Source organism: Kryptolebias marmoratus, linkage group LG24, assembly GCF_001649575.2.
Source record: "Kryptolebias marmoratus isolate JLee-2015 linkage group LG24, ASM164957v2, whole genome shotgun sequence".
NCBI lineage: Eukaryota > Metazoa > Chordata > Actinopteri > Cyprinodontiformes > Rivulidae > Kryptolebias > Kryptolebias marmoratus.
In genome coordinates, this window is record NC_051453.1 from 6,411,053 (window position 1) to 6,437,200 (window position 26,148).

At 40.3% G+C, this 26,148-nt stretch overlaps 1 protein-coding gene across 4 annotated transcripts; it reads right to left on the minus strand.

Moving 5' to 3' along the window:
• Positions 1-492: 492 nt before the first annotated feature.
• Positions 493-25,781, minus strand: zgc:172302 (phospholipid-transporting ATPase ABCA1). Of its 4 annotated transcripts, none has more exons than XM_025005354.2 (50): positions 25,671-25,781; positions 24,808-24,898; positions 24,557-24,650; positions 23,931-24,072; positions 23,353-23,477; positions 22,168-22,286; positions 21,229-21,423; positions 20,402-20,494; positions 20,004-20,241; positions 19,317-19,456; positions 18,942-19,058; positions 18,632-18,829; positions 18,194-18,399; positions 17,485-17,661; positions 16,788-17,010; positions 15,774-15,995; positions 15,440-15,644; positions 15,003-15,116; positions 14,442-14,613; positions 14,223-14,354; positions 13,740-13,879; positions 13,525-13,662; positions 13,147-13,391; positions 13,012-13,069; positions 12,700-12,902; positions 11,434-11,560; positions 11,324-11,347; positions 10,851-10,996; positions 10,526-10,650; positions 10,242-10,349; positions 9,193-9,385; positions 8,912-9,006; positions 8,507-8,539; positions 8,321-8,426; positions 8,155-8,229; positions 7,838-8,007; positions 7,462-7,639; positions 7,163-7,278; positions 6,801-6,945; positions 6,428-6,551; positions 5,885-6,014; positions 5,478-5,604; positions 5,049-5,111; positions 4,788-4,894; positions 4,566-4,707; positions 4,312-4,446; positions 4,095-4,198; positions 3,865-3,957; positions 3,321-3,570; positions 1,798-2,235 (listed from the first exon to the last, which is right to left on the minus strand). In XM_025005354.2, the coding sequence occupies exons 2-50, from the start codon at positions 24,871-24,873 to the stop codon at positions 1,798-1,800; spliced, it is 7,116 nt and encodes a 2,371-aa protein (XP_024861122.1). In that variant the 5' UTR covers positions 24,874-24,898; positions 25,671-25,781. The 4 variants fall into 4 exon arrangements, with proteins under 4 accessions (XP_037830257.1, XP_024861122.1, XP_017269051.1 ...); XM_017413562.3 differs by having other exon boundaries at positions 24,808-24,917; positions 25,671-25,771; XM_037974329.1 differs by lacking the exon at positions 25,671-25,781 and having other exon boundaries at positions 493-2,235; positions 24,808-24,873.
• Positions 25,782-26,148: the final 367 nt, after the last annotated feature.

Sequence of the window (26,148 nt, forward strand, 5' to 3'; positions counted from 1 at the left end):
CATAGTAGGTGTAATATTGCAAATTTTGAAAACTAATATAAATAAATGTACAAAAAAAAAAAAGCAGAAGTTGAAACATTTGACTAAAAAACACTTTCTAACTCCTGTACCAGAATACAGGTTTTATAACAGGATAAACCATTTTTATAATTTATTGATAACCAGAAGACCTTAACTAATTTTCTTATTAATACAGTATTTGTTTTGTGAGGCAGTAAATGTTCAGCTAAATAGTTTTGTTTTATTGTGAACTCACTTTAATAGTTAATGTTTGAAGATATTTGAACACAATGTGACATGTTACTATACCTGTGGAAGTGTGATTTTGTCTGAATGTAAAACATGATCAATCTTGTTAAATGTCAAAACATTACATGTCAGGTCCATTGTTTTTAAACTAAACCCTGTTGTTGGCCATAATTATTTCTTAAATTGTAGTTTTCACAGGGAGTGACAGAGATTTGTATGGAGAGAGAGAGAGAAAAGGTGAAGTAAAGAAATCAAATATTTTTTATTTCCTCACAGGAAAATAGACATTCACAGCATACACAGCTTTTCAGGACATTATCTTACAGTGAACACACAAATAAATAATGTTTGAGTTGATGTGTACTCAGTAGTGCAGACTTTTATTGCAAAATAAAAACTCCAGCTTTATTTTACCCAGCCTAAACTTTAGGTTTTGCATCTTTTCAGCTCAGCTGCCTGAAGATCACAGTTTATGCAAATGACGGGGTTTAAAACTAGAGCAACAGAAGAAGAAGGAGCTCTGAGCCGTGCAGCAGAACTCAGATTTAAGCTTTAAAAAGGTCCGTTCGCATACTAAGACGGCATGCCGTCACTTCACTTACTACAGTAACAATCCTTTAAACATGTAACAGTGCATATCTGTGCAGTAGCAGCCTGTTTTAGACATTCAGTAATCAGCAGATCTGTTGTTTGGTTTAAAGAAACAAACAAAAAAGTAGCGTATCATAAAAAAACAGCAACTTTTCATTAAAGGCCATACATTTGGATTGTTTTCAATTGATCAGTATCATTTCTTGGATTGGATTTGGAAAGTTTGGCATATTACAATTGATAATACAGCTAAATAAACATGGAGCCACACCTATACATCTAGAGCTCTTACAGGACAAGAAGACGGTGTTTGATTCCTGCAGAGAGACGGATAAATAACCGCTTGATTAAAAGACAAAGAGCCGAGCCAACTCTCGGCGTTTATAACCGTGACGACGTCCACACACCTCACAGTAAATTTAAAAAGAGGAACAATAGAAGACAAAATAAATATTGGATAAAATAAAAAAAAGTTGACATTAAAGAGGTAAGAGATCCAGTGAATTGTCATGTAACAGCTTTTAAAATGCTCATAATATTCATATAAAATCCCCCTAAAAAGAGCAACATTTATAATCTTCTGTTTGAGTCTTTGCAGCAGTTTCTTTCTTAATAAAGTGCTCTTAAGACGTCGACTGATGGAGTCCTGAGAAACATAACTCATTGATTTTACTCTGAGCTCTGCATAATATTCTTTCAGAATAAATAATCCACTGATTTGGAGAAATGACAGATGATTATGATCCCACATTATGGGTATAAAGCTACAGATGTGTGACGAGGCGAACAAGGCACAGCAGCCGTTATGAGGAAGGACTTGTGTCTTTTTTTTATTAATCTTGAGTCCGTTTTTTTTTAATAGCTTGGTCGTGTCGTGTTGCTGCGAACATTGCAGCGTTAAAAAAAATAAATAAATGAATGGAGAAATGAAAAGCTTCTGCGTGTCTTTGGTCCGCTTCACAGCGAGCTGTCCTGAGAGGTGGTGCCGACTATAAAGAGCGCAGAGGGATCTTTGTTGGCGCTCTCCTTTTTGTGTTTGGAGCCACGGCGTTTACTGGATTTCCTCTGAAGTCCACTGTTGCTGCTGCTCGACTCCTGGGTCTTCTCCTCGGTCTGAGGTAACCGGCTCAAAGGCACACTGCTGCTCGTGTCTCCCTCAGCATCGACCTTGTAGACCTTGGTCTTTTTCTGTTTAGCTGCTTTTGGATTGCTGTCGGGAGATTTAGCAGGAAGCTGTGGAGACTTCCTCTGCTGAGGAGGTGTGACCGGTGCGTGTGGCTGGATGGTGGGCGGGTTGATTCGGGGGATGAAGTTTAGTTGGGCTGCACCGTTGGTGATGACCACATCTGTGAGGCAGTTGTCATCGGTCTGCTCCTTCGCAAAGCTGATAAATACCTGCAAAAACGAAGTGGTAGTGTGAAGACTGATTCGTTTTGCAGCACAAATCATTTCTTTATCAGTCTGATCAGCTATCAAGATAATAACACCCAGTAATCTCTACTGCTGAACACTTTTAAAAGGTGGAATCCCACAGTTTTAGCGACTCACAATTATGAGAAAATTGCGAGAAAATAGGCAAATTCTCTGAATTGTGTGAGTGTTTGCGAGCCGTGCGACCGTGTTTTAAACAGCTAACTCTCGAAAATCACTGCAAATCTGGTAAAACTGTATTATTGATCTTGTTGCCCACCTCTGCTCACATTACACCAGCTTTGCTTTGTGCCCACCTGGGCTGCCACCCCCACGTTTACTATTTACTGGAGTACACTTTTGAAATAAAGACAGGCAGATTTGGACCAGTTGTTCTAGAAATATTATTTATCATCGGCGTGGATTTTAGACCTGAACCCGACCTTAGATATTTTCTGTCAGCACCTCCGAAGCAGGTGTCAAAAAACAGAATGGAGACACCAGCGAAAAAACTGAGACAGGTTGAGTATCTCACTATGCTGCATCCAGTTGCAAACAACATTTATGAAGGAGTATCTAAAATGTCTGAAAACATATGTGGGTGTTTTTAATCTCCTTGACACCCCGTGTTACTATTTGACAGGTGTACCGCCCCAGTCAAACTCCCCACCTGCCTCTGTTCATGGAGTGGCAGTGGCTTCTCTGGATAAGTGGGAAAAATGATCAGAGTAGTGGCATTTTATAGTGGCAGATTGAGCAATAACAGGTCTGTGATGCCCTTACAGCCTATATTGTGTTTATTTTCTCTGGCTCCTGCAATCGGTGCATAGGTGCAGGTATTTTGAAGGACAAGGCTGGTAGAAGTTAGCAGCAAAATAATGTGCATGGCTTAAAATGCAGTTTTGCAAAATGCAGCTTGCTAGTCACTTGGTTGCAAATACTCAGAATTAAATTTTGAATCACCAACTTATCATAGTGGCTTAATGTAGGGAATTCAAAGAACAAAGTCTGAGACATTAACTTTTTACTAGTAAGCTTGTGTGAGCGCTTTGGTGCATCATCTTCCTCACCTGGTCCAGAGTGGTCTGTGAGACAGAGAAGTCTGTGATGCCGAGCTCCTCGTGGTTGTTGGCCAGCGCATCAAAGACGCGAGCCAAGGAGCAGGAGTGTGAGGCCAGCTGGTACTGCAGGACGCTCTGATGCCGCTCCTTCAGCTCGATGCTGGGAAAAGACGTTCTCATGTAGGCGTCGACGGGACAGACGTCCAGGACAGATTTATTGTCCGTTAAACGGAGGATGATTGTGTATCCATCGCCAAACCTGAACACAAAATTCAGGATTTATCCTGAATATATCTTAAAAGTTCTCACAGCACAAGTGTCTCAAACATGCACAAAACTTTGCTCATATTGAAATAAAAGATTTTCAACACAAACGCAGGATTTAGCTGTTATATTAATATTTTCGGGCCAATCAGCTTCACCATACATGATGAGACGTTTTAGCCTCTTTGAATTTCAGCATCAGGTGCTCTCACATATTTCTAAAATGTAATGTTATCATTGTGTGAAAGTACAGCTGTGAAACCAGGGAACGCTGATCCTGTGAGGTTACCTGTTCTTCAGGTGTTGCACAGATCCAAGACACTGAAACCTGCCGTTGACCATGATGGCCATCCTGGTGCAGAGGGCCTCACACTCCTCCATACTGACCACACACGCAGAAAATACAACCATTAACATTTACATCCCTCAAAAGACCCCTTTGACCACTGATGGATCAGTCTCCCCTTTTCTATGGTGGTTACAGCCTTGCTTTGGTAGTTCTGCGTCCTCCTTTCTTACCTGTGGGAGGTGAGTACAACTGCTCGGCCCTCTTTTGTGACGCTGAGGATGCAGTTCCACAGAAATCTTTTGGCTTTTGGGTCCATCCCGGTGGTGGGCTCATCCTGATGATAGGTAAGGAAAAAGAAACATTAAAAGAGTTAAAGCACAAGGTACTAATTAAGCACCTTGTGTTTCAGGGAAAGCTAGTTCTAAAAGTTAATCCTTTAGTCCTCACCAGGAATATAACAGGTGGAGACCCGATGAGGGAGATGGCTGTGGAGAGTTTCCTCTTGTTGCCGCCACTGTAGCCTCCAGCCTTTTCATTTGCATACTGAGTCAGCCCCAGCTTCTTCACGCCCCACTGCGCCACCTACAGAGCAGCGCAGAAACTTCATCACTGACAGTTACATCGTGGAGCCGCAAAGCTGAATAAAGACGGCAACACTTCTGGTGCTCCTCTTTGTCAGTTCCAGCTTCAGGATTTCTTGCCTTGGGAACAGCCTCCTCTGGCACCCCCCGCAGGCGGGCGTACAGCTCCAGGTGCTCCCGGCCCGTCAGCAGGTCACTGATGGCGTCGAACTGTGGACAGTAACCCATCAGCTGGTGGACTCGCTCCATCTCTCTCAGCACGCTGAGAAGCACACGAACAGCAGATTTGGTGGATAGATCTTTGGGGGAATTTGAAGTCAGCGCAGGAGGGACGTTTTGTACCTGTGATGGTTGAGGAAAGCCTCCCCATACGTGACGGGCGTGTCTCCAGTCAGCATGCGAAATGTGGACGTCTTCCCTGCTCCGTTCACACCAAGTAGACCAAAACACTGGAGGATAGATAAAGCAACACTTGAATCAGCAGTAATGGTATTTATAGTAAGGAAATGATCCAAGTGATATTTAACAACATGACACACACGTTCTAAACAGATTTAAGAATAACAAATGTGTCTGCATCAATCATTACTGGAACTTTCTGACCTCACTGCGGGGAATCCCAAGGCACAGACGATCGACTGCTGGCTTTTTGCCTAACCTATAAACCTGAACAGAGAAAAACTAATTTATAATATAGACTGAGAATTCACAGTCATGCATCCGAAGAGGTAATTATTAGTGAATGAGTGTGAAGATGCAAGACGCTGTATTAGGTTAATAAAGAGGAAGATATCTTTGTGAAAAGATCAGTAATAGGTGATCTTGTAAGATGGTTGTTGCAGTAAAATAGTTTCAGAAGTGTATTTTTGGTTTTTTTTTCTTTAAAGTTCAAGGCAAAATGCACAAAGTTAGTTCTTATAAACATAATTTAAGCATCCTGAAGGTTTCCTGTTGGAGCAAGTTTACTTAAAGTTAGCTAGAAGCAGATGTTTGGTCACAAATTTGATCCAGTTTCAGTTGTTTTGTTTGTACCTTGCTCAGGTCTATCATGGTGAGGATGTCCGACTGAGCTTTGCCGCTTTTCACCCTCTCTCGTTCCCTGCCTACATCTTCATCCTCTGGACCGAGAGGAGGCAGCTGAGGAACTCTCCACCATGGCCTCAACAAAAAAAAAACAAAGATTTAATTTAATTACAGAATAATGTGACAAAGAAAGATATGTTCACTGTGTTTCTTAACAGGAGTAATTTCCTTATGTTATGTTTTTTTAAGGAATGTTCAACATCAGTCATTCTGTGGCAGTGAAAAATAAATACATAAATAAACTTCAGAATTATACAAATACAAACAGCAGCCATATGCACAATGAAACCTGTAACTGTTGGATTAATGGAAGAAGAGATACGAGATGAAAACCAGGAAATGAGAGGCAGCTTCACCTGAAATAAATGAAGAACTTGTACTGCAGGAGTACGGTGAAGATGAAGAAGATGAAACCTTCAGCAGCCATTGCAAACAGATTCTTCCCCACAAAGTCCCACTGAAGAGGGTCAATATTTGCTTTGGTTCCTGCAGTGGGACACAGAGACGTTATAAACTTGTAGATTTTAAAATATTTAGACAGCAAGTGGAATTTTACAATTTATCTCATTCAGGAAAGGTCTCCAAGTTACAGCTAGATGATGGCATTATTGTGACTTTCAGCTTTTTCATATCAAAACTGGGTGATTGGTTTTGCAGTTACAGATCTGGAAAACATAATTTTAAAACAAAGCTTACAGACTCCACTTTCCCACTTTCACCTAGATTTTTATCTAACTGTAGCTCCAATACGTTTTAATAAAAGGCTAAAATAAAAAAAGAAATTGTCAGTCTCTACATTTGTCAATGTGCATGGTTTGCTGCAGCCATACAGTCCTAAGCAATGCCTAAAGTGAGTAACAAAAAGAAAAGAAAGAAGATTTTTCTCCCTCCGTTCATACCCAGTCTCTGGAAGGCGTTTGCCATCGCCTGGTTTTTCGCCATGTCGATGAGTCCTCGTCCCAAGCAGAAATGTGGGAAAATCAAAAACACCTTCTTTAAGACATTGTTGATCTCGTTCAGAGTCTGTTAAAACAAAAATATCCACAAAGAACACAATTTGAGTAAAAGCAGCGATAAATGCAGTCATTTCTTTTAACTATGCACGTAAATTCAGTAATGGCTGCCAACATCAGGTAAGGTTGCTTCGGTAAAAATAAAAACATTTAAATTAGTCTTCTCTCTTTCTGGGATTTATTTTTGCACATTTCTATGATGAGTTTGAAGTAATGGTTTTATTTTCCTGCCCTTGCGCTGAACTTGTGCAGTTTGTACCTCATCTACAAACATCTCCAGGACGAAGGTGGCGATGCTTCCGTTGATCCCGATGAAGAGGTTGACGGAGGTGAGAAACACATAAGCTGTGCTTGGGATGGAAAAAACAAAGGACGCTGGGTACATCAGAGGAGTTATGGACCACCTAAAAACAATAAAAAACATTGTTTTCATGAAGATAACCACTAAATTGGTAAGTTGGGACACAAATTAAATGTTTAACTGCTTGTAGTTGAGTATAAAGTAAAATGTTGAGCGTGTGAATAAAATATAATAAAGTTCAGCTCATAATCAGGGCTACAAATTATTTATCATTATTGGAGTAATGTGGGCAGACATCCGTAACGTTTGCCTTAATGTACCCGTAAAGTAGAAGGAGGAGGATGAGAGCAGGCAGGTTGGATTCAGAGACATACGCCTCCTGCTGAAAACTGATGAAGATCAACACCACCATCATGGCCGGGACGGAGTAGTTCAACTGAGAAAATAACAAAAGAAATAATTACAAAGGATCGGCATCCCTTGGAGGAATTCATCAGAAATGAGCTTGTTTCTATTCATAAAGAAATCTAAACAGATAAAGCTGGAAACTCATTGACACGTTCAAGAGGCAGAGGGTATTTTTTGTGCATAAATACGAAAAAGAAGAATAAATACTGACCATGTCCCAGGTAAAGTTGGCCAGCCAGTAGAGGAAGGGTTTGACCCCGCTGACGAACTGAAGATGTTTGGCTTTACTGACTCGCTCCTCGATGAGAAACAGGACAAAGCTGGCCGGCACGAAGGACATGGCAAAGATCACACAGATGGACACCACAACATCCACTGATGTGGTCATCCTGAAAAGAGGAAGCGGGAGAAAACACATTTTTCATGGGTTATTTTATGGCATATTTCTATTACTGCTGAGCCTTTTCAGCACACAATAAGTTGCAGACTTAAAGTGCCCAAACAAAACTAAATTTAGCTCTCCATCAAATAAATAAGATCAATATGGCACACGCTAGAAAATAAATCCACCAAAGCAGTAAACTAACATAGCTATTTCGGTGAGTTGTTCCTTGCTGAGGTTGAGAGGGTGATTAAAGACAGTGATGCCGTGTTTCGTCCTCTCTGGTCCCGGCGGCAGGCTGGCTCTCAGCAGGCCGTTATTCATCACATTGAGAAAAGACACCATGGCGTGCCAGCCTTTGTTGTTGTACCACACCTGAGCGTGGAAAAGGTTCAAGATTACGTTTAGGCTTCTCTTTTGCCAAGTAAGTAAGAAAAAGGTAAGAAAGTCAGCGCCGGTCCTGCTTTTAGACCGTGTCAGAAAGGCTCTTTCTTCAAAAAGATGGGGGAGATTAAACTTCACCTTGACACTGTTTTCACTGTGCATTTCTCCCAGAAACTCGGGCAGCTTTTCCAGCAGCTGATCCAGCGAACTGTTCTGTGATGAACAGGCAGGAGAGGTAAGTAGAAAAGCATGAAACATACAGAAGGCACTAATGCAGCACTGTAAAAATAAAACCTTCCTGTACCTGTTCGACTCGGTAACGAGTCCTGATCGCCATGATGGAGTCTTGGAGATCCTCGACCTTAGATGCGCTGTGGGTGGTGTTGCCTCCGAGGGAGAAGCCTCCGTACCTGAAACAAAGGATGTAATATTAACATCTGAAAATGTTAAGAGTCATATTTTGTCTTTGAAACAAAATATTGCAGTTTACCTGAATTCATTCACCCACTTCTTGCTTTTCAGACTGAAGGGAAAAACATAAAAGGAAGTTTAGCATTCAGGCTTTGATCCATAATAGACCAAAAAAAATTAACTTATATAAGGTTTAACAGTGTTATAAAAAAAGCAAATACAAGTTATTTATTCAGATTTGTTTGCTGTAGATATTTGGTCAGTTATCACCTTCATAACCAATAATTTGATACAAAAAAGGCAAACATAAACTCTCTAAGTGCAGTTTAGATTAACAAGGAGTGTCAGAAACTTAAAAAGACCAAGATGTGAACATAATTACATATTTTGACAAATTATCAGCTAGACTTTTTTTGTTCCTTAGGGTAATGAACAGTAGAACAAAAGCAAACCAATGCTGTGAGAAACTGAGCGGCCGGCGTACCTTTTCTTTAGGATTAGAGAGTAGGTCTTCACCAGGTAATCAGAGATGTTATAACTTGTCAGATTTTGAAGGATGTCTCCTGTCGCCCTCTTAATCTGAAAATGGTTCATTGTAAACAATAAGAGCCCGTACAGAAACACGATGCCATGTTTTTCACTAGAAAAACCCATCATGAAAATGCTGAAATGTGCTGAAATAATCTTGTCTTTGCATCAGTGTTCAGTTTGATTTTCAGACGCAGAGAAACGTTAATTCTGCAGATAAATCAGAGCTGATCTGACCTGTGGAGGAGGAAGTCCGCCGGCGCCCTCTGGACACTCAGGAAGCATCCGGCGAACGTCGTCTGTGCTGCACTGACATTCTGGCGAGGGTCTGTTTCTGCTCCAGTTCCCTCTGCTGAACATCTTCCAGGTGGAGAAAGGTACATGTGGCCTCATGAACTGGCCCCCCCTCTGACTTTCACACTGAGCTCTTCTGCAGGTTGCAGGAGGTTCGATGTTAGGATTGAGCACATTTAACAAATGAAAACACAAAAGTGTGGACATAAATTTGATAGGAACATTTAGAGTTTGATTTCAACAACACACTAAGAAAGTTTACCATTATTTCTCTCTGACTTTTTCTTTTTAAACGATTGTTTTAATACTTTGATTAGTGAGAACAGTTCTTGTTGCAGAATTGTGAGACGACTCTTCATTTTCTAACGCTGAACATAAGATTTCAGCTGCACAAAAGTCTGTTTGCTGATGTGTAATAAACCACACATTTACAATCTTATCCAGACTCTTTGTTCATGAAACCACACTGCTGTAAGTTGTGTTCAGTGAAGTCCGGCTTTGTCCTGCTCAGATGACCAGAGATGTTTAGGAAAAAAGAAGACATTCCCTCGATGGTGGTATTTGTCTTCTAGGCTTTTTTTACTGACCCAAATATCAGAGAAGCTTAAATGTTTTCTACAATGCTACATACAGTAAAGCTACCTCTGTAATCTATTAGTTTGTTAAATCTTTAAAAGTGCAAAGAACATCATTTTTAGTGTTCTCACAAACCAGTTTCATTGTATGGTCGTCCACATCTTTTGAATATAGAACCTGATGCATGTTTTACTCGACAGGAAGCTGAAACAAAGTCATCTGACTACAAAACATGTTTCTGTCCATCTGAGATGGCCTTGTGTATAAATAGTACTTAATAAAAATATCTGTAACAAAACAGGGTTTCTGCAAGAAATTTAAGACTTAAATGTTTACAAAGTTCATGTTTCCCACTACTTTTTCCACCATCTTTACAGAAGTCATTGAGACTTTTTTGTTTACAGAGATGATCTTACGTAATGTTGTCCTCCTCCTCTTTTTCCATGCACTTGGTACCAAAACCGGGCCGGTCCAGCAAAGCTTCCAGCAGGTTCTCCATGGTCGGGTTCCCCGGGATGTCATGGCTGGAATGATCAAACCAGAGGTGGGTGAATATTTTAGATTAATAAAGCAACGCAATAAACCGGGTTTAAAAAGCAGTTTGCTAACTTCTGGGCGGGGCGACGGAGCAGGTTTTATCAGTTGAAATATCTTCTCTGCAGATTAATGAAAGAGGGGAATAGTTGCGTAAAAGACCCACCTGAAGAAGGTGTACTGTTCTCCATACATCCAGGGCTGCAGCTCGAGGGAGGGGTACTTCCCAAACGGAGGAACGATGAGGCTGAAGAGCAGCGCGATCAGCACAAACAAAGCTGGCAGAACAATCTGAAACAAAAAAAATAATACCTTTCAGTGTGACTAATTGCAAAATAAACACAGAAAAATAAGGTGCAGTTTCTTGATAAATACAAAAATCACAGAGCAAATTGTGGAAACATAAACAACTTTAAGCAAAGACTCAAAAAGTATTTAGTTAAATAACTGAGTGTGCTTTACTGAAAACATAGATTCAGAATTTGTCCAACCTGAGCAAAGATCCCTCTGCGGCTCCTTCGAGCGTAAAGCCAGCGCTTGATGAAAAGAGCCTTGAACTGCTGCCATATCAACCACCAGCCCGTCAGAACCACGCCACCATGACCATCTCCACTCAGCAGGTCCGTCTCCTGATGTTCTGCAAGCGCAAAAACAGTGAGAACGTCCGCTGACCCACCCGACTGATAAATACGTGGACTCAGACATGCAGATGAACACACTGGATATGATAAATACTCACGACTTGCATGGAAATAGGACTAAGCTTACACATGTTTATGTAAATTAATGTCCAAACTAATAAAAAGGGGCTAAATTCATGTGAACAGCAACTACACCTCAAAGGTCTTTTTCTGTCTTTTTAATCACAAGTAGAAGAAAATATATTTTCTATGTGTTGTGAATCAAATAAAAACCCAAACCATCCATTGATTATAATTCCTTTTATATTGTAAACTAAAGGTACCTTTTTTGCAGCGTCTTTTCCTTCCTGGCAGCATTATAAAAATCAAACAGTCACGTTTGGAGGACAGAGGACCACAGACTGTGAATGATGAGCGCTGTGTGAGTTCATACCCGTCTCTGGATCTTCGGCTGGTTGTCCCTCAGCTTTATGCTCCGATGGCTGCGCGCCGTGGCGGGGTTCTGCTGGCTGCTCTGGATCGGCGTCGACACCGGTTTCTTCTGCCACTCGCAGAAAGATCTGAAAATCAGAAGGATTGTTGATGTTAAAGAGCTGAACTTTGTGGGAACACAACGAGGTTCTGTCTGAAGGGGTGAAAAAAGAAATCAAGTTCAAACTAACACAAAGAATTTCATTATCAAAATGAAATTAAGACAACTTTTTTGTTGGAATTAAGGCATTTCCTCATAGTTGACAAAGCAGCAGACACCAGGTGGCAGTGGAAGAGCGCACAGTAATTTCACACAGAGGTCAAAGGAGCACAGAGTTTCTGATTCGCACAGAGTGAACCCATTAAGCTCATTATGAGCGCGGCTGCTCCACAAATATCCAGCTTTCCTGATAAGACTTAATTGTGTTCCTGTACACGCCCACACACACAGGCCAGCCTAACATCGTGTGGAAGTCAGCACTGCTGTCACGATGTGATGTTTGGACACTGCAGCCCCTGAAGCGTTGGGTTTTAAATGATCTACATGTTCCTACGACAACCCAAATCCTGTTTCTATTCGTTGGTTATTAAGTTTAAACTCATCACGTTTATGGACTGACCAGCACTAAATTTTGTGCATCATGGATTGGAAAATGCATCTTGCATTGTGGCATTTTAATAGATTTAAAAAAAAAAAAACTTTGTCCAGCTATACGTTAAACAAACTGTTAGGACATTTAGTAACGAGTAAACTACTGAGGATTTTTAATAAAGTTATAAGAAACAAAGGTGTCATATCTGTAACATTTTTTCCTTTGTTTTCAGATCTGGGTCTAACAAATGTCTTTCTAATCTAATTTTATCTTTAAAAATATGTTGTTGGAGATCCATTAATTGGCTCCCTGATTTTAGTATTTCCTTATTAATTTGTAATATGTTAATTTAATATAATTTTTGTCTGTATACTGCAAACAATATAGAAGCTATGTGAAGCCAATTTGTTTCCTGCATTTTATGTCACATAGTATTTTTTTAACCAGTAACATTCACATTCTCACTTTGACTGTATAACTAGCAAAGTTTTCTCGAAAAAAGTTTTGTCAAACATCCTTTTTCACAACTTGGACATCAGCTTATAGCATCATCAGTCAAATGCAAACATTGTCATTGTCTGATATTACCCAGTATTTTTTTTCTGCCATGTTTTCTTCATTCAACGGTAACTCACCTCCTCCAGTGCGCTGTCTGACAGCCCGTAGCTGCTGATGCCCAGCTCAGGAAGCTTCTGGTCCAGTTTGGACAGCAGGATAGCCAGGCTGCCATCTTTGGCGGCTGTTAGTGACAGGTTGATCACCGCCTCTCTTCTAGACTCCTCCACCAACCTCGCACCCGGGATGTGCTGCTGCACCAGGGAGAGCAAGGCTGCCAGGTCTGCCACAGAGATGAGGAGCCTGACGTTACGCCGATTCTCGCACAAAGCGTGAACATTTTACAAGCATAACCAGTTGTTTAGGAGGTCAGACTCTTGTTTAATACTCACAAGAGCTACTGTCTTCACTTCCCAGTCCAGTGTCTTCACTCAGAGATGACTCACTGTCCTGAAACACACAGCAGAGTTCATGAAAATGCAGTTAATAAAAGTCCTTTTTGATAAACTATAATAGTAGAATCAAACCTTAACGAAAGGAGGAGGCTTGTTGGTGCTGATGCTGGTACTGGTGCAGATACTGGAGTTACTGGGAGTGCTGGTGCTCAGCTCCTCCCTCTTCACTACAGTCAGGTAGTAACCAGATCCCAGCCGGGATTTCAGGAAGAGCGGGGATCCGCAGCAGCACAGCTTCCCCTTGGAGATGATGGCGATCCGGTCACCTAGCAGCTCCGCCTCGTCCATGTAGTGAGTAGACAGAATGATGGTTCGATCTGATCCGGGAAAAGGGCACAAAACCAAACTCTTGTGAATGGTTTTAAATGAAGTTGAGATAAATAAAATGGCAATTTTAGTTTACAGAAACTCATCTCCTCCCACATTATGTGATTCACTGCTCTATGTTACCTTTACGGTACTTAAGCAGCAGATCCCAGATCCCTCTGCGGGAGTAAGGGTCAACACCGGCGGTGGGTTCGTCCAAAACAACCACTTTTGAGCCCCCAACAAACGCTATCGCCACAGACAGCTTTCTCTGCATGCCACCTGAAAGACAGACAGAGTAATAAACAAACACTTAAATGGAAACATTTTTCAGACTGACGGTGATCTAGTGACTTTACCAGAGAGGTTTTTGGTCAGCTCATGCCGTTTGTGTAACAGGCCCACGTCCTCAAGCAAAGTGCCAAGTTCAGCCTTCACCTTTTCTTCAGACAAGCCCTTCAGGCACCCATAAAACCACACATGCTCCTCCACCGTGAGCCTGATCGAGAAAAGATTTTTTAAAATAAATCCTTTAAATGGGTTTGCTTTCAAAGTAATTCTCACCATTATTTCTTTTTTTTCCACAACCCATAATAAAACTTATACATTTATTAGATTTATTAAAGTACACAGGTACACTTATAGACACATTTAAAAAATTTAAATTTACAAGATGCACCTAGCATCAAATCTGAACCGAACCAAAAGATCCAAATACTGTTATAACCTTTAGACAGAGTAAGAAAGAAAAAAGCCAATTCTATTAACTTTACACTAAATCTTTACCAAAACAAGGTGCACAGTCTTGATTTTTTTTTTTACAAGGCATTTTTGAAGCTTACATGTCAAACAGGACATTGTGCTGTGGACAAACCCCCAGTGTCCTTCTGATGATGTCCATATCATAGCGGATGTCCATGCCCTTGATGTACACGGTGCCAGAGGTTGGAGGGAAGAGGCCGGTCAGGACGGATCTGACAAACATCAAATCCACGAAATATGATCTCTCCGGTTTTACACAGAAATCACGTGTTTATACAACCGGGCTACGCAACTCTTACATGGTGGTGGTTTTGCCGGCTCCATTGTGGCCGAGAAAAGAGGTGATCTGCCCCTCGTAGAACTTCAGGTTAAGATGATTGACAGCAAGTTTCCCACCTTTCTTGTAGATTTTCACCAAATTTCTGATGTTCACACCGAGGTTCAAATTCGTGGGTTCTGATTCAATGTGCTCTAAAAGAGGCAACAGAAATGTAGAAATACTTTGAGCATTAAAACTGATACACATTTAAAGATAATTATTGATCTAAATTAACCAAAAACTGCATGAGATGTGAATAAAATTTCAAATAAAAGGTTCTGACCTCTAATCTAATGGAAAGCTCTGACATTTGGACTGATGATCCAAATTAAATCTCAGTTGTGATGTTTTCTCAAACCTTGTTAAGTCTCAGTTTTGGTAAATGGTTTTAAGGTTACAGCTCAATAATTAAGTCTTTTTTGATTACTTGTTGTAATAAATTGACTCCATATAAATAACTGAGTGAGTTTTTTTCCTTTAAAAAGACTTAATTAATAGATTAATTAAAAGAGTAATAAGCAGAACTGGCAGCGTCTTGTACCTTCATTTTGGTCTGTGGGTGCCGGTGGGATAGGCATGCCTGCCTCTAGAGGAACTCCACCCCAGTAGTTGATTTGGAAGATAAAATACCAGGGCCTGGGCATCCCATACTCACCTGGTGTAAAAAAGAAAACATGAACTCATGAACCCCAAACAACACAAGGAAGAAAAATGAGGGATTTGCCAGGTTTTAGATTCCTTAAAATCCTTTCCAACAAGACTGAAGGTGCTTCAACAAAGTATTATGCAAACAGCTTATTGCACCTATTTTTATTCTATTTTCAGTTTGATGGTTGAATTGTACAGGATATACGTCACATTAAAGGTGGAAAAGGTTTCAGATTGATTAATCATGGTCTATTTTGTTAAATCACATGAATATTAATGTGATCTTGCAGTTAGAACAAATATTCACATAAACAAGAAATAAAGTCATACCTGGAAAAACTGCTTCGATGTACCAGGCTGCAACAGCGTAGATGAAGGCATCTACATAAAGCATGATTATGGAGACGGTGAAGCTGTAGGTGTCTCCCTCCACAGGGCTGGCCCGCAGGTTGAACCACTGCATACCAATGCCTTGCTCCTCATACTTAGCGAAATACTCACAGCCAAAACCAAATGCCACAGGAGACAGGAAACTCTGTCAGAAATAAAACATTTCATAACTTTAATCTGTGTTAAGGTTCACATGGATACTTTAGGTGGAAAGACCTACTCAAAAAGTAGTAAATGTCGGCATTTATCCCAACAATGAATTAGCCTCCCTTACAATTAAGATTCTGTGTGTTGTATTGAGGTAGTTTCTCCAGGCGCCACACAGCACATAAGGCAGATAGAGGCTGAAGTAGATGAGTCCTCCGCACGCGGCGGCCAGGTTGGCCTTCGAGAAGAAGGTACTGATGAGGAAACACTGCATGATGGTGGCGGTGGCAAACGCCATGAGGAAGAAGAAGACAACAGCTGGGTCGCTGTATGGCAATATATCCCCCCACTAGGAAAAACAGAAAGTAAGATTATTAGTGGAGTGGATTAAAACAGCGAAGAAATGGTGTAGCTTTTCTGACAACATAAAATAGTTGAACACTGTAAATTCAAAATATGCATTTTTAACACTAAGCTCTTCCTACTCTAAAAGTTATTCCTAGGGTACACAAACTAACCATTAACTATTTATTCAATTAACTTGCCATTATTCAATTATTAATTTATCTTGTATTAACTATGATGTTATGAAGCTCTGTTGTAGTACTACATTAGAAGGCCGGAAATGATCAAAGGTTTGTTGCCTCTAAAATCCTTTTTTGTTCTATTTTCTTGTAACAAAGCATCTAACTGTAAGTGTTATATAATGCCCTTATAAATGTGAATGAAAGTTTTCTAATTTTTAATTTGTTCCCCATTCTGGAGTGACATTTTTCTCATAACAAGTTCATTAGTTGTTTGACCACATGTAAGTTCCCATATTTTAAAATGCTTCAGTGTGAAGCTTGATCCTGCAACAACTAAAACTTTGACTAAATATTTTTCATTTTTTGTGACTTTGTCTCTATAACTCAGTCTAAAAATCTAAAAAGTAATCATATTTTGCAACAATGTGTAGATGTTCCCACTCACTACATAAATACATTTCTGTGATTACAGTGTTGATGAATTTATTGTAAAATATGGAAGATTGTTGCAGAAAGTTGTGATGTTCTTAAACTTTAAGCTGATTAAAAGCAGGTTTTGTTGTAGAACGGTGTAAATTTATGCTTGTTTGGGACAAAAAAAGGGGTCATCTTACCCGGAGCAGAGCAATGAGAAGGGCAGCAGAAACCAAGAAAGGGACTATGCTGCTGATGAACCAGCTGAGCCACAGCGTTCCTGTACCGAGACCCATAATCCTCATGGTTTCCTTCAGCCTCGCCTCCTTCTCGTACACCACACCTTTGATGATCATGGCAACTGAGTAAATCCAGGCCAGAGTCATGAAGAGAGGCAGGGAGCGGTTCAGCACGCGAAGAAAACTGGTGAAGAGGAAACAAAAATCTTGATTTATGAGACGATGAAATACTGAAGACAGCTAGAAATTGTTGATCAATTAAAATACTTCTACCTACTGTATGTAAAACAAATAGGACTACAAATATGGATGTTTGTTTGTCTAAATATGCCAATAAGCAGGCCCCACAACGATTAGTATTCCTTTGTTTGGGTTTATTTTTCCTCATTCAAAAAACAAAAACATGAACGAATTATGTGCACATTTATGACCGGATCAAAAACACTAGATTCTGTAGTTTTCTAAACAGCTGAGCTTTTCTGCATCTTTCTCCTGATCACTACAGAAACAACAAACAGCTTGAACTGAAAAATTGGCTTCATTTACATGAATGCATGTTAGAATCGTGAGCATTAGTTTTGTTTCACCTCATAAGATCCTAGAAAAGCAGTTCAACAGCAGATTGAAAGCTTACAATAAGATCTACAGTAAAACTCACACATCGTCCACATAACAGGGGTAAGGCATCTGCTGGATGTAGATGCCCGTGGTCTGTTTAACCCCAGTGAGCACGTAGTTCACAGCTCTCTCCACCAGGTCCTGAATATAAACAAAGCCACCCCAAACGTAGCGCATGTCATTGAACGGGTCTGCAGACGGACCGGGATCCCAAAACCTGAAAAAAAAAAAGACCAAAAATAAGTAAATTAGAGAAATTACTAATTTAATTTTTTTAGGGAAATGCAGTGTGAATGCCGAGTTCTAAATGATCTGTTGAAAGTTTCCTGAAGAAGCTGAAACTGAGCTAAAAGATAAAAGTAGCAAATGGTTAGCTGAAACCAAAGAGTAGCAGAAACTTGCTAAATGCTAAAAGTAGCAAAAGGCTAGCTGAATTTAGCCAAACGTTAGCTTTGAAGTAAAGTTAGCATTAGCAGAATTACCATCAGCAGTAATAACATTAACAGTCGTAGAAGGTATTTGTGAATTTTTATAGCTATAAATTGCCACTCTGCAGCATGTTCGTTTAATTTGTTTCAATAATGTTTTAAAGCTGAAGGTTTTTGAGTCACAGAGAAAAAGAAATGAACGCTCAAAACACTGCTAATGTAGTAAGAAAAACTACATTCTACTTTCTAACTTTGGTGAAAAATATAATGTTATTTAACAGATGAAATAAAGTATTAAGACGTATGATAAATCCACAGTACTGGTCCTTGAGCTTGTTGGTCCGGGTCACATCATCGATGTCCATTCGGATCTTGTAGGTAACGTGGGGGGGTAACTCAGACAAAGATGAGTTGGGCAGCTGGAAAACCACACCGGCCCAAAACTGTCTGTCCTCCAGCAGCTCCAGCGCTCTACTGATCAGCTGACTCTCTGTCTCCAGACCCTCCAGTTTGTTCAGATTGAAGCACTGAGGAAGAGGATGAGATTGTAAACAACAACAATATCTGTCAGAAAACAAAACAACATACAGTTCAACCATAACTGGTCAACTTGGAGAAAAAAGAAACTTTTCAAAGTAAGAACTTTTTCTCCTGTTTGTTAAAAGTATTTGACAGCTGGGGCTTCAAAAGGAAAGTTTTGTTTTTTCATGAAATAATTAAGACTGATGATTTTTCTACAAGTCGACAAAGATGAGGAACCTTGGTGACGTGTGCAAGAATGGTGATGGTGCTTCCAACGTTATCATAGACGTCTATCCACGTAGGTGAGGCTCCGGGTGTCTTTGGATTGTCCGGTGAGGGTGTTGACAGGAAACGAGCAATCCGCGAGGCCGTCCACGTTGTGTTTTCCAGACGCATATTAACCAGAACCGCAATCTCCGGACGCCGCAGCATATCCTGTCGCACACGTCAAAGAAGCTCGCTGTACTTTAAAACAGCTTTTCTAGCATCAAACGTGTCATGACACACTCATCAGTCACGCAGAGAAAGAGGAGCAGATGAATCCCACCTGCATCAGTTTGATCTCCACACTGGTCTCCATGTAGTTCTTGATTTGTGGTCCCACCTCCAACCAAGCGTCATGCAGGTCCTGAAGAATCTGCAGGTCTTCAAACGTCCTGTTCAACTTCAGCAGACACAACTTTTATTTAGTTTTGACAGATATACACCTTGAAAATTAAACCAAATGAAAAAAGACAGTAGTCCTCTGCAGTAATGAGATTTCAGAAGCAGGAAAATAAATATTAGACATAAACATTTTAGGCAAACTATCCAGCTTGTTTTCATTCAAGGGATTAGTCTTGCTGGCTTCTCCTTTGTGTCACTTGAAAATAAAAAACAACTAATTAACCAATTACACAATTACTGTTGTTGCTTGTTGTACCTCCTTCATGACTTGTCGTACTACAGGAATATCTGGTGTGTACAGCAGTTTCCCTTTGAACAGCGGTTTGATTCCTCGCCACACAATGCGAGACAGAGGGTTGGACTCCAGGCTGTGGATCAAACTTCTACAAAAAGGAGCTGAGGAAGGAGCAAAGAGCCAAGAAAACAGGGCAAACATTAGACAAACACGCATGACACAACCGAGATGTGACATTCAGCAGGACTGTCCATATTTTTGGTGCCGTCATGAATTTTTTTCCAGCATCTGCGACAACTTTAAAGAAAACTTTATGACCCCATTCAGCCAAGTCTGCCAAGTATTCAGGTAATCAAATCCAGATCTCTGGTGTTTAAGCACTTCTCTGCTCAGCATTTGCGTTGGGCCTGACAAAGCTCTTTGATTGGCTAAAACACTGCCATCATTACTCTGTTTTTCTAAAGGCAAAACATTTGTAGCCAGGACTGAAGACACCTTCTGACCACAGCAACATGGGGTCTGATGTGCCTCTGAGCCACCAAGCGAGGCAGTAAGAGAGCCGTAACAGTCGGCAGGTGAAGAGATAAGGCGTCTTTGTGGCTCAAGGATGGCCAGAAAGCAATATTATTATAACTATGATCCCACCGCCAGACAAGGAACTATCAGCATATCCACTCACACTTATCAAGATTACAAAACCCTCCTTACTTGTGTTGTTGTCACTGTCCAACGCTACGTCCTCTGTGCCGTTTCTGCCGAGGAAAGACTTGAAGCTGTTGTCTTCGTACCAGTTGAGGGACGGGATGCGCTGGCCGCCGGTCTCAGGGTGGCCGCACATGATCTTGGAAAAAGCTCTGAAGCTTTCTCTGGGCTCCGCTGTGCGATTTTCAGGAGACAGCACGCTAAGAGCTGCGTTCAGCTCTTCAAAACTGGAGAGGGCGGAGAACTGATGGAAGAGCGGGGACACAAAATGAAATGAGAGAAAGAAGCACAGGGAAACAGTGAAGCTGATGGACTTCAGTCAGTCACAAAGAGCTGCTCTAATTTAAACTAGGTGTATTCTTTTACTGAAAAAAATAACAACACAGAAAGAAAGAAATTCTCACATTATCTATGATTACAGCGAGCTCCTGGGAAACCGATGTAACAGCCTGAGTGACGTCCCTGAGCTCTTTAGTGTTGACCATCAGACGATTTCTCTGTCAGGGAGAAGAGTTCGATTACATTTAAAATTACATGAGCGAACAAAGTGTTTGTGTGTTACGAAACATAAGCCTTCCTGTAAACTGATTCCCCTAATTGGTTTTAATTATCAGAAGACAAAAGATGATTCTTTGCAAATGGTCAAATGTCCGTTTTCAGATAAGTTAATCTTTTATGTCTCAAGGGAAAAGGCTAAGTCCGTCCATCCATTTTCTTCTGCTTATCCATGATTGGCAACAGCTCCAGGAGGGAAACTCAGGCATCCCTCTCCTCATTAACACTGTCCAGCTCCTCCTGGGGGATTACAAGGTGTTTCAACGGGTTCTGGATTGTCCTTGGGGTCTCTATCCGTTGGGAAGAGCTTGGAAAACCACCAGAAGGCGCCCAGGAAGCATCCTAATCAGATGCTCGAACCACCTCAGCTGACTTTGGAGGAGCTGACCTACAGAGGAGCTCATTTCAGCTGCTTGAGCTCGTTCTTTTGCTCATGATCCACCCCATGACCATAGCTGAGGGTTAGACCTGTTATTCGCCATCTTTACCTTTCGGTTCAGCTCTTTCTTCAGACCGGAGCAACAGCCGCATTACTGTGGACGAGGCCCTGATCCATCGATCCATCTCCCACTCCATTCTGACTCACAGACACTTTAACTTCTCGGCTTGAGGAAACGACCCCCCTTTTTAGTGTAAGTATTGAAAGTGCCTTGGCATTTTCTGTAACAACACTTACCGTGAGGAACTTGGTTAAGTCAAGCTGAGAGAAAAAATGACGCTCAGCCTCCTGCAGGACATCGGCTGGTAGGTCACACAGCTCAGTCTGAAGAACAGTCTTGTTGGCTCCTCCCTCCACCATCAGAAACTGTTCCAACATACTTGAGTTGCACACCAAGACTTTCAGCGGCATCCGGACTCCTGTCATTACAGCCTGGAAAGAACAACGCTGATGTCAGTCATTGGAGACAAATAAGAGAAACTTGGAGCATTAATTCACATGCCCCTGAACTAATATGCAAAAAACATGTACATGGACCAAAAGCTATCAGCAATTCTCACAGAGAAAAGTCTTCTAGATATTCTTTCTGAGGTTAGGATGAAATCTGGAGTGATTTCTGCACACATTTAAGTTTATTCTTGCAACTTTTTTAAGAAACACCTCTATAACTCTTGAAGACTTTGTTGCATGTGTGAAAAAACCATCTTTAGAAATCATTTGAGAGTTGATATTTTTTGTTTACATAAAGTGACAGCTCAGAAATAAAGCCTTAACCTTAAATAAGTGACTAAATATTAACAATTATACACCAGCTAGATGCTCATAGAAAACATGATGGTGACTCCAAACAGGTTTTTAGTTTTTATCATATCTAGTTGACAAACGATTAGCATTATGTGCAACGTTCAGTCTCGTTTGTATTTGCTGTCTCACTCCAACACTTTATTTAGAGTAATACCAACTCTTTTACTTGAGAACAAATCATGCCGTTTACCTGCCACTTATATAAAAAACTAAACAATTTTGTTTGTAACCCCTTATTTACAGTGATATATTCCAGTCATTAGGTTTCAAATTGAAGATTGAAATGATTTTGCATGTGCCACGACAGATAAACCAATTTAAAAAAAGTCTGATTCAGGGATTTTAGTGGTTGTGGTAAATAAGAAGGTGAACCTGAATATTCAGACGGGAGTTCATCAGCAGGTCCACGGTCGAAGACGGCAGGCTGCCATTGGTCAGGAGAAAGTTGGAGAAAGTTTCGTTGGGTCTCAGGCATTCTTTAACTCGGAGAGCTACAGTGGAAACAATGAGCAGAAATGTCTGTTTACACAAAATCAACCACAATTCTCCAACTAAAATAGGACACAACATCTTAGAATAAAAGGAAAACAAACTCTTAGTTAGGTTATCCACAGAAGGGAAGGATTACATTACATACTTATGTTCTCATATTTTTACAGCACTGGTAAATATTAAGGACTTTACATGGGTAATAACCTCTGTAAGAACGTGTTTTCATCTGGAGCAAATCATCTGAAACAAGGAAGAATAATTGAATTTAAACTACATTAAACTTTGGGAGCGGAAATGGCCTGTTTGATTTTGTACTGTCGGGCTCAAAACAGCAGTAGTTTCAACAGCAACCCCATTCAAAATTAATGGGGAGGCGTGTCTGAATGCTCGACTAGTTTTGTGCAGGACTTTCATCAGGCAGTTGAACAGAATGGCTTTCCTGAAGTGCTGCTTTGTTGGTATTAATTATGCAAACACTGAATATCGAGTTTGTAACATGTACATGGAGAAAACAACATTTTTCTCTTTTGTTGTGACTCAAAAATCATCTTTAAAGGTATCAGTATGTCAGGGTTTTCTTTTAAAACCAGGAGACATAATGTTTGTCATGTCATTTAATCTGACACCAAGTGGCTCTTTTATAAAAGCAGCAACAATAAATCTGTTTGTTACTCAACACAAACAAACATTTACAATTTTATGGATATCTTTCTGATTAATGCTGCCACATGATGAAGTAAGAACAGCACAGTTGTGCGTTAATATTCGAGGTGAATCATTTCCTGATCAAGTAAAATGTCATTTTAAAGCAGATTAAAAAAAGACTATCATTGACCACGAAAGTAGTGTACAAATAAAAACACTGTTCTGACTTTGAGTCTTCCACTATACAGTCCAAACTATGTATGATGGCAGGAAGTAAATAATATATTATAAGTAGTTTGCACAGTCAGGCTCCTCGGTATATGTCTGAAAAACCTCTCAGACCTCATGCCAGTCCCACCCCACTGAGTTTCAATGTCACTGATCGATGCATTAAAAAGAAACTGAGATGTAAACAAGTACTTGGCAATGACTCGAGTCTTTCTTCCAGCAGCTGAACGCTCTCCGTCAGGTCCTGAAAGGCAGAGAAACTCTGGTTTCCGCTGTAGGACAGAAGAGTCCGAGCATCCAAGAAAAGGCGAGACAATCTGCAAGAGGAACAACGAAAGGGGGGTTTTACTGGAATAAACACGTGCAATTCTGTATTTTCTAAGTACTGCTGTTTTCAATTAAACTACTTTATTTTCTAAGCGCCCCTAACTGTTTATTAACCATCTGTAAAACCTCAAAATTAAAACAGCTCAGATATGACAATCGTAAACAGTGTCATTATCAGATAATAATAATAAAGTAACCTTGATAAAAAAAAACCTTGTAAAAGCAGTGGCACAAAATGTAAACGACTGCTGGCTGGAAGACAAGACAAAAGTAGGTTTTATTGCTGTCTGGAAAACTCAATTTAAAAAAAACAAACAAAAAAAGTCAATACCAATAACCAGTACTACAAGGATATGATCCCTAGTTTGTTCTCCAAGCAATCATCCTCATATAAACTCCAACTCTCCTGTCTTTAAAGAGATTTCTTTCTCTACTCCACCTACATGGAGTTGTCAAAGTTCCCAACTTGTCCCGGTGTTTCCCCCGGCGTCTGGCTGTGGAAACAGGGGTTGTTGATGTTGCAGACGATGCTCTGAATCCAGGGCAGGGTGCCTACTGACGGCAAGGCTTTGTTCGGGAAGTGGCCTGCAAGTAAATCAAAAAGAAACGGAACATTCAAAGCCAAGAAATCGACCTGATATACGAAATACTGAGACAATTAAAACATCTGAAAGGTTTTAATCTACAGTTCGAAAAGTATAGTTTGAATGTGCAGACTCCTGTGCAAACAGAAAATATCAATAAAACTCATCAGTGAATCAGCAAAGAATGATTAAATTTAATTGTATACACACTTCTTTCCTACTGTTTTGTTGGTTTTTACTAAGGTAAAGCTATTAGAATAGAATCTTATCATTGATATATGATTTTCTTTATTAAATATCATGTGTTATATGACCTAATTTCAACACAGGAGCTCCTAAAAAACAGTCAAAAGAAGCAGATTAGGAAAATAGAGCTTCAAGCATGGCACAGGTGTCCCTCTCACTCAGCTAATCTTCCTTAGCCTGCTGGCTGACCGCCAATTGTGTTCGACCTGTACGAGTGTGTGTAAAAACCCATCTCTTACATTGCCCTTGTTTGTAAGCAGGGTTTGATTGACGAACAGAGATGAGGATGAAGAAGAGGAAGAGCGGCCATAGAAGCTCGATGATCAGCTGGATCTGCAGAGAACATGGAAGGTTAAAAAAAACAAAACAACAACATTAAAAGTGTTGTGGCTTTTAGATCGATATTCACTTTCACCATCCAGCAGGTCTTTGATAAATATTTCACTGCAGAATCAGTTTGTTTAATTATGAAAGGTAAAAATGTGAGCACCTTGTTCCGTCTGCGATATGTGACGTTTTTCCAGAGCAGGAGGTAGAGTTGTCTAAAAAACCCCATGGTGTCCAGCAGCTACCTTACCATCCTGGATGACAAAGATGAATCTGATTAAAAACAAAAATAAAAATGAATAGAGATGGTACAGCAGAGCACACAAGCTGAAACCTTGTCTTCTTGTTGTGTCATTAAATTAATTGGTGGCATATTTATTTTTCTATCCTTCTTTTTGTTTCTCTGTTCCCTGCCTTGCTTTCTGCCTCTGCAGAATAAGATAAAATAAAGAAACACATCCAAGTTACAGACTCAAAGTGGCTGTCTTTGTATGCGTATATGTGAGTAAAAGTTGCCTTTCGAGCCCTTTTAATCTGCTCCACAAAGACAATCCCTGCTTCATCCTGAAATCCTCCTGATCCAAACAGATCACCTGTCTAACTCTGAGACACCCACTTTTGATCTGCCAGAGTATAGACATAAATAAAGCAAATAAAGTGCAGTGGAAACCATGTGTGCCCAAATCATTTCCTTAAAAACACAGCAGGTGTTAGGGATGGTGGCTTCAGTTTCAGTCACCAGTGAGAACTATTTATCTCTATAAATTCATTTACATCCTTCCATAACTTGTTTCAAAGCTGCATTTACTGAAACTATCAATAAACATCGCAACATGACAGGTACTCAGTAAAAATAATTACCTTTGCTTTAAACTGAGAGAGAAAACAGTGAGTTTTTAGGTTTAAAATGTTAGCTTCCTCTCATCAGCGTCGTATAGTGACGCTGTTCAGAGTTAACAGACTCGTCCCGAAAGTGACAGAAACACTAAATAGGCTTCAAAGAGTGTATATCTGGTTAATAATTACCTTACTGTCGTAAAATTATGTCTTTAAAAACTCCTCCGAGCCTCTCTCGTCCAACAACGGCCGCCGGTAGCTCGACATTGACTTCCTAATGTTTATGACTGCAGGTGGAAGCCATGGAGTCCCGCCCACAGGCTAATCTGATTGGCCAAGGCGCACCCAAAAGGGCCGGACTATAGATGCCGGTTAGCAACTCGATTGGTCAAAATCCATGATTTCGTCACGGAAGAACTGCTGATTGGCCAGTCGCTATCAATGCAATGACAGGCTCACATGCCCTTAGGTAATACCTACATTTTTTTGATTCAATAATAATAATAATAATATTCATATCTTCAGCCATTACAATATATAATCTTAGTTCTAACAGTCATGTTAGTCATAGACTGCTTAAATCAGCACTGTATGAAATGAAAGTACTTAAATTTTGTTCATAGTTCAATGCTAAACATTAGTTATATGAAGCCAAAAGCATAAAAAC